At 40.0% G+C, this 9,444-nt stretch overlaps 1 protein-coding gene across 1 annotated transcript; it reads right to left on the bottom strand.

Annotated features, from left to right (window-relative positions):
• Positions 1-3,698: 3,698 nt before the first annotated feature.
• On the bottom strand, positions 3,699-4,712 carry LOC143254918 (solute carrier family 35 member G1-like). The gene has a single exon (XM_076509828.1). It carries the CDS (start codon positions 4,710-4,712, stop codon positions 3,699-3,701), a length of 1,014 nt encoding a protein of 337 aa, XP_076365943.1.
• Positions 4,713-9,444: the final 4,732 nt, after the last annotated feature.

The raw sequence follows: 9,444 nt of genomic DNA, 5'->3' as shown, positions 1-9,444 counted from the left end.
AAACATGAATTTGAGTACTATCTCGTTCTGTTTCCTGATTAAAAAATGTTTGTTTTGTTTCTTGTGAATTTCGCGCAGAGTTACACGAGCGTTACCTGTGCTATCCGTCCCTAATTTAGTAGTGGAAGACAAGAGGGATGGCAGCTAGTCATCACCACCCACTGCCAACTCTTGGGCTACTATTTTACTAATGAATGGTGGGATTGACCGTCACACTATAACGCGCCCGCTGCTGAAAGGGCATCCTTGGTGCGACGGGGATTCGAACCCGCGACCCTCGGATTACAAGTCGAATGGCTAAGAAACGAATGTCCAAGTATATTTTATGGAGTTTTTCGTAAATATCGAAAATGACCGTGAAATATCACTCATATATCCTAACATTTTAATACTATCTGTAGATTCATTACAAAGGGGTCAGAGTGTGATGATGAATGTTTATATTACATCTTCAACAAACTATGTTTAAATAGGGTAACACGACGAATCAATTTTCCTTGTTACGAATTTTCGCGCAAAGCTACACGAAGACTATCTGCACTAGCCATTCCTAATTTAGCAGTGTAAGACCAGAAGGAAAGCATATTGTCATCACCACCATCCGCTACCTCTTGGGGCTACTCCTTTACCTACAAATAGTGTGATGGACTGTGACTTAATAACGACCCACGGCTGACAGTGCAAGCATGTTTGGTATTAAGGGGGATTCGAATCCGCGACCCTGATTAAGAGTCGAGCACCACAACCACCGAGCCAAGATGAACCAGAATAAGAAGTAAAAATAATATGATAGGTATAGAGCATATAGTTAAACGAATACTATCTGCGCTAGATCATTTAGGAGTGCAAGACTAGAGGGTTTGTTTTGAATTTCGTGCAACACTACTCGAGGGTTATCTGCGATCGCCGTCCCTAATTTAGCAGTGTAAGTCTAGAGCAGTGGTTCTTAACCTTTTTCAGTGTTTGCAACCCTTTCAAATCAGTAATCATTTCTCGCACCCCCTGGAAACTTAAATATAAAAAAAGCTAAAAATATAAAGCATACTCTTATGTAAAAATATAGATTTGCTTTAATTATTCATGGGCATCCTCGCACCCCTTGGGAATCATCTTCGCACCCCTGGTTAAGAACCCCTGGTCTAGAAGGAAGGCAGCTAGTCATCACCACCCACGCTCAGCTGTTGAGCTACTCTTTTACCAACAAATAGTGGGATTGAACGTCACATTATACCGTCCCCACGACTGATAGGGCGAACATATTTGTTGCCACAGGATTTGAATCCGCGACCCTCAAATTACGGGTGAAGCGCCGAAACCACCTGGCCAGGCCGGGCCGGTTAATAGTTTTTAGTGACATTATTATAACCAAATGGAGTCACAGGTTACCTCTGGGAAATTGCTATTTGACGAACCAGAAGACAAAACCTTGAAGTTTGTATAAGCGGCGCATCGCTGAAGTAACAAAATTCGCTAAAACACATATGCGTTGCAAAGGGCCGATTTACCCACTTTCCGGCTGTTCTCCCTGCAGCTACTTTGATCTCATTTTTTGCGACTGAATTCGGACATATGCATTCTTTCACTTGACCTTACATGATGTTGTTGTGGTTATACTTAACAATGGCAGATATGTTCTGGGAGTGAGCTGAACCAAAGTAGAAACAGTACTCGCGTGCTGAAGACGATTTTGAGTGATCAGGTGTTAAATAGCGACCGCTAACATGCTGCCAATCATCGACGAGTTTGATTCTTGTCATCAATCGCAGACATATAATTATCTTAGAGTTGCGTCAACTAGTCCTACCTTGTGAATTTTTAACGGTTTTTTGTTCTATAACTTGTGTGTTTACTGTAAACAAGTAGTGATCCGTATTGGTGTATACTTCAATATTATTTCCTTTTTACGATTTGACTAACACGTGGTTCTTCATGATTGTAGAAATGATATTCTGTGGGCTTTAAACCAAAACCGTAGGAATCACTACTCTGATTACTTTGTTTCTTGGTAATAGATGATGTCACTTCTGCCTGCAGGAATATTGCAATAATATGTATAACATCTGGTTTATTGCATGCAAATCCATACACTGTACAATAAACTTCAAACCCATACTAACGGAATATTGCTTGTTTGTTTGTTTGTTTTTGAATTTCGCACAAAGCTACTCGAGGGCTATCAATGCTAGCCGTCCCTAATTTAGCAGTGGAAGACGAGAGGGAAGGCATCTAGTCATCACCACCCACCGCCAACTCATGGGCTACACTTTTACCAACAAATAGTGGGATTGACTGTAACTTTATAACTCCCCCACGGGTGAAAGGGCGAGCATGTTTGACGCGACGGGGATGTGAACCCGCGACCCTCAGATTACGAGTCGCACGCCTTAACATGCTTGGCCATGCCGGGCCCATTCTGATAGAATCTATTGTTATTGGGGGTTACCTGTCCCAGATTTGTTGGGAAATGTTTCCTTGATAACACAACAACACGTGTCAGATATTTGGTGTCTTTTGCTCTTTACCTGTTTGTCTGGCATAGAGATCAAAGTAATCATAGCGACCAAAGATCCGCAATTGTTAATAATTTTTGAAAGAAATTCTTCAGACTAACTTAACTCAGTATAGCTCTTCAAAAAAAACAACAAACAAAACTCTAGATTACTCTCTGTAACAAATAAATTCTTTGTCTTTGTAATGTAAAGTACACTATTTTGTATTTTCTGTCGGAAAATATTTGTTCTTTTTTTAAATGGTTATATATTATCGGCTCCTATACGTCACCAGTCTCTCAATATGAAACGTTCCCTTCGTGTAAATGAACGATTACTTTCACATCTTTTGTAACATTGAAGGTTAAAGATATCATAAGAATAACAACTGTCAACATGGTAACCTTTAAGCGATTGCAAAAGAAAAGAAATACACCCACAAGAAGTTTAAAATTTAAAGAGGAAAATTGTTTTTCTGATGTCATACGACAGCTTTTCGCAATATTACGGCTTGAGAGAACTTACTGTAGAGAGCTTAAGTAGCTTTTATCTTGTGCCCCATATTGGTCACTCTATAACAAAAGATAGCTTATCAATTGTCAATTGTAATCCACCAGTATACACTTCCATCAATTAGTGAAGTTACAGATAAACAAATATTCGATTTTAAAAGACCTAAGAAATGTCATATTGTAAAGTTACTCCATCTCTGAAGACTCAGAACCATGATTGTCACTCGTATTCACTAACACTTACAAGGCAATTTCTTAAATTTTGTAGTCGTATTTAATTGACTAACTATACAGATTGAACAGAAGGTACGCGATTTGGTACAGGAAAAAGCTTTTAAATGTATGATTATTTCTTTGCTGTCACTTATTCAAGAGGTGTAGTAAATCATATCTCCTCTGCCTCCGAGGATATTGCAGTAATACGTATAGCATCCTACTTAAAAGCATTGGCATTGTAATATACTTTGCTGAACACGTTAGCTGAAAGCAACAGCAAACTAATGCTGTGACGCAACAAAACTTTTACAAGGTAGCGCTGTCGACTGTACAATATGAGTTTATCTGTTCAGTTCTGGCACACTTTCTACTGGAGATTGTACAGTGAAAACTTACTCTACTGTCACAGTGAGTATCGAATCCCGATTTTCAGTGTTATAAACTGTTGACCTTAACCGCTGACCTATCGAAAGACAGGTATTCAAATCACATCATGAATCAGTTTCTCCACCTCTGCTTCACATGTCACTTTCCGATCTCGACGAGTTATATACGTACATATATTGTGCCAATATTCCTTGGCAAGTGAAAAAGCTTTCTCAGTACACGGTGTTGTAGCTGTTACTGCTATGATAATGAGAATAGCTCCAGTAATGCTCAACAAACTTGGTGTTTCACGTTGTGCAAAGTCTTGCAAGATCAAGGCAAAAATAATTTCCGTTGTAAACGCTATGGATACGTTTCCGGAGTCCGTACGTTTCAACGCCAAAACTGTTGAGATCACTCCGATTAAGTCCAGAATAGACAAACTTATGAGTGAAACGCCATCCCATCCGCACCGCCACATGATTGACGAGTCCGTTGCTATGGTTATGACCAAACAAAAGAGAGCACCGATGACAGCCCACCAGAGATTAACGGACAAATAAGACAGGTCTGATAGTCGACGAGTCCACACAATTAAAATGGCGTCGGCCAAAGCTCCCACAATAGTCATAACTACGCCTAGCGTCAGTTCAAAATGAGAAAAGTTTTTCCATTCTTTCACGCCCATAATCTCTGGAAGAAGAACTAAAAGTACACCTACCAATGTTAGTATCAGACTGAGGAGTTTCAGCAAGCTGCACTTTTCCCTCAATACCAGACAGCCAAGTAGAGTTGTGTAGATTGGCATACTGTAGTAGATGACAGCCGCCTCCGCTACCGGTAAGTAGTAACAGCCATAGTAAAATCCCAAGGTTCCTATTCCTCCAACAAGAGATGATGCTGCAAGCTCCAAGTTTGTCTTACAGTTAAACCATATTGGATTTTCCTTCATTGCCAATAAGGGTAGGAGAAAAATCATTTGTCCTATACTACGTAACGCGGCAATTCCCGTTGGAGTCAACGAATCCAATAAACTTACCACATATTCTTTTATGGCACTTGCTAGAGCGGCAACAACAGCCAGTACCACACCTTGAGATTCTTTATTTATGAATACCTTGTGTAGCATCATCTACAAGAGTAAGAGAAATTTTGTGAACACACTAACACACTGTGCAAACTTCATTCTCCTAAAAAGTAATTCTACACGTAATGTTGAACTGGCGTTAATTCACTGTATTAGAATACAAAATTACAGTTGTAACTTTTAAAATATGGAAAACTATTACACCGTTATTCAGGTTTACCTTCCCGCATTTCAAATTTAGTACAGGTTGCCTCGTATTGTTGCAATAGCCACGAAACATCTGGTTTTAAAAGTGCTCTCAGGTTACCACATGTCGTCCAGAGATTGTGCAATTGTGCCTGCGATAAGTACACAATACATATTATTACTCACTGGTATTCTGGACACATACGTGGATTAAGTAATGTAAAAGTACACGTTTTTAATAATGAAATGCGTGGATAGTTGTGTTAATAGCAGAGTTTCTGTTTATATAGAATTATTTACGTTGTGATATTGTGTAGATGCCTTGCCCACCCATGGTGTAATACATACAATGAAACAAGACATCAATAATGTAGAGAACACATTTTGCTGACTCTTGATATTTTTAATTAAACTGAAAGAACTTATTTTCTCTCTGCTTTACACCGTAAGAAACGTCTGCAGTTGTGGTTCTCAATTAATTCATTTGTTGATTACGTTGATCTTGGAATTATGTTATACATAATTAATCCATCTATTGATAATGCGTTTCTTGGAATATTTGATGGGATTGGGTTACGCTTTTACCAACGTATAGTAGGATTGACCGTTACATTATAATGCCCTCCACGTCTGAAAGAGGGAGCATGTTTGGTGCCACGGGATTCAAACCCACGACCCTCAGATTTCGAGTCGAGAGTCCTAACCACCTGGCTATGCCGGGCGTCTCGTCTTTGGTTATCACAAGATAAACTCTAAATATCTCTCAAAGAAAACAAAACACGCACAATCAAAAAAAGGCCCACCCTCCAACTTTGAATGTGAAGTGAAAAGAAAGGTGTCAAAGTAACGAGTATCCTATAACTTATCGTAAGAAGAAGAGTAATTAAAGCTATAGGAAATGAGGACCGTGTGGCATAACATAGGAAGAAAATTAATAAAGACTAGAAGTGAATGCTGTTTAATTTAGAATAGGAACAAAATTAATTAAAACTGTAGATATATGTAAAATTTATCAGGTACGGGAAAACAAACTAACCTTTATCTAGTTGTCGGTCTTTTTCGTGCCCTGTCTCTTGTGCATTAAATATTCAAATGAGTAATTGAAAATCAAAGTTGTGTATAAAACAGGTTTATACCTGTTTTTAAGACGCGATAATAAGTCCAAACATATATAGGCATTAATCACACAACAATTACATAAATCCTATTTCAATGTTTATTTGTTAATACCTAAACTACTGTGGAGTCTAGTTTACAGGTGGCCTTTTTATTTTATTTTGAAAATATATATATACTTTTGTTGTTGTTTTTGGAATTTCGCACAAAGCTACTCGAGGGCTATCTGTGCTAGCCGTCCCTAATTTAGCAGTGTAAGACTAGAGGGAAGGCAGCTAGTAATCACCACCCACCGCCAATTCTTGGGCTACTCTTTTACCAACGAATAGTGGGATTGACCGTACATTATAACGCCCCCACGGCTGGGAGGGCGAGCATGTTTGGCACGACTCGGGCGCGAACCCGCGACCCTCAGATTACGAAGCACACGCCTTAACGCGCTAGGCCATGCCAGGCCCTCATATATATATATATATATATATATATACTGGGGAATGGTGTTTAGGACTATCCTCATCGTTTTGCAACGTTTGATCTCTGGTTGGGGTTGGCTGTACGTCCTTATGTTTCTTCGTTTATCACTGAGTTTTGTGGTGGTGGTGTTTTTTTTTACCTGTACCATTATTTTAGATCTTCTCTATTTATGTTGAAATTTGTCTTTTCCGTTTTGAAGTGACCAGTGTAAATCCAACATGATTTTGATGGTTTTGTTCTGTAATTTACGTTTTGGTTATACCTACTTTATTATTTGTTGTTTTATTAACATCCAAGGTTTTGACTGCTTTGGTGGGTTCTTTGTCATTTTCTTAAATGCAACTGCAAACAACAACGTCCAGTGCTCTTCCATAAAAAAATTATAGCAGCCTGTACTCTTAAGTAATGTTCATCTTTCTATAACCCCAGTTGAAATACAACTTTCTCTAGTAATAGCCACGTCCTCGAAACTCCATGCAGCACACAGAATCCGATTCAGGACTACAGATCTACCAACTCATTTCATAAAAGTAGCGAGTCAACATAAACAAGATGCAGACTACGTACGCAACCATGGCTGCATCTTACACCATCTTCATTACAAACCCGAACATACCCGCCGACGATAATTTCCACTCCAATGCAATGAGCTTGACAACCATAATACCCCACGTCCAGCAAACCTTACAACTTCATCGATGCCGCTAACCTCTACTGCCAACAATATCTCAATACTCACCACCAGGACGAAAGACGATGTCACTCAGACCGTCGATGACATTCACCTCCCAACAACGATCTAATCAGAAGAAAAGTAACAGATCCTGTCAGACCACAACTATAACTCCATGTAATACAATCACAAGACCCAACCACGCAAGTTAGAACTACAGACGCGTAAGCCGCAACAGACAACAAGCTCACAAACACTCAGAAGACACAAACTAAAACTGCAAGGAGACAAAAATCGTCCCAAACCGAAGTAGAGCAATACACCGAGGAAGATCAACCGGAATACTCAACTTCATTCCCATGATTGCCTTCATCACCTCCTTCCAGCTCAATGTCATACCACTATTTCCCGGATCTCTGTGTAACCTAAGATTGGAATGAGTTCTCATTTACCAACCAACCCCCCCTAATTTTACATTTCTGCCTTAATTGGTATGTATTTTACTCCTGAATATCTTACTGACCCCGATTTCCTTTTCAGCAACTTCGGATAAGGACAGTGTAGATTATTCGGCGCCCTGGCCTTGAAAGTGGGTTTTCTCTGGGTAGTCCCGTTTCCTCCTACAGCGAACTCTGAGGAGTGCGGATTTACAGATCTCAGCCCCCCGTGGCCCTGAACACGGGACGTTTGAGTGATAATTCGTCGACTTGCTTCTTTTTATTTCGAACTTCAGTCAAGTCGGCGTCTAAACCACGTCGTCGAACAACGCAAGAACGACGTTACGACACCGGCATTGATTGCTTTCTCTCCGTCACCTTCATTCGTCCAGACTTCTATGTTCGCTCTTCTCCGAAACTACTTCAACCTTCAGGATCAACCGAGTAAAATAAAAACAAGTTAGACTGAAAAATTAATCAAAACTCTCAATGTTTACATCAAAATTCTATCGCGAGCAGGGGCAAAGGGGAATATCGACATCCCTGAACACCTCAGTTGGGAGGTTCATCTTCCTGTACAACTAAACACTTGCCACGGAACTTTTTTTTTCTTAAGAGCGCTTGTTGGTTTCGAATCTTGAAATTTCTCTTTCGACATCATGTCGTCGGACCCTTTTTAGTTTATCCAGCGGCGCTTTCAAACCACGACCCGCACACTCAAGAACAAGGTATAGTTTGAAATTCTTTGATGTTCTAAGTATGTTTTTTTTCCTGTCTCATGATCAGAGCTGTTTGTTGGTTCACGCCTAGATATGCAATACATATCATTCAACTTCAGGAGAGCCCGCGATAACTTCATACTTGTCAGGAGCCTTAAATAAATCTGCTTGTCTTGTTCTCTCACCACTAAACAACCTATCTTCCAGAGAACTCGTCTTTGGTTTGTTTTTTTTATTTTCGCGCAAAGCAACACGAAGGCTATCTGTGCTAGCCGTCCCTTATTTATCAATGCAAGACTAGAGAGAAAGCAGCTAGTCATCACCACCCACCGCCAACTCTTGGATTACGCTTTTACCAACGACTAGTAGGATTGACCGTTACATTATAACACCCTCCACGGCTGAAAGAGAGCATGTTTGGTGCCACGGGAGTCGAACCCGCAACCCTCGGAATACAAGTCGAATGGTTAAGAAACGAATGTCCAAGTATACTTTATGGAGCTTTTCGTAAATATCGAAAATGACCGTGAAATATCATTCATATATCCTTACTTTTTAATACTATCTGTAGATTCATTACAAAGGGATCAGAGTGTGATGATGAATGTTTATATTACATCTTCAACAAACTATGTTTAAATAGGGTAACACGACGAATCAATTTTCCTTGTTACGAATTTTCGCGCAAAGTTACACGAAGACTATCTGCACTAGCCATTCCTAATTTAGCAGTGTAAGACTAGAAGGAAAGCATATTGTCATCACCACCATCCGCTACCTCTTGGGGCTACTCCTTTACCTACAAATAGTGTGATGGACTGCGACTTAATAACGACCCACGGCTGACAGTGCAAGCATGTTTGGTATTAAGGGGGATTCGAATCCGCGACCCTGATTAAGAGTCGAGCACCACAAACACCGAGCCAAGATGAACCAGAATAAGAAGTAAAAATAATATGATAGGTATAGAGCGTATAGTTAAACGAATACTATCTGCGCTAGATCATTTAGGAGTGCAAGACTACAGGGTTTGTTTTGAATTTCGCGCAAAGCTACTCGAGGGCTATCTGCGATAGCCGTCCCTAATTTAGCAGTATAAGTCTAGAGGGAAGGCAGCTAGTCATCACCACCCACGCCCAACTCTTGAGCTGCTCTTTTACCAACGAATA

The sequence above is a fragment of the Tachypleus tridentatus genome, chromosome 7 (genome assembly GCF_004210375.1).
Source record: "Tachypleus tridentatus isolate NWPU-2018 chromosome 7, ASM421037v1, whole genome shotgun sequence".
In the NCBI taxonomy this organism is placed as follows: domain Eukaryota; kingdom Metazoa; phylum Arthropoda; class Merostomata; order Xiphosura; family Limulidae; genus Tachypleus; species Tachypleus tridentatus.
The sequence above is the reverse complement of the archived record's forward strand: the minus strand, read 5'-3'. Positions and strand labels throughout refer to the sequence as shown.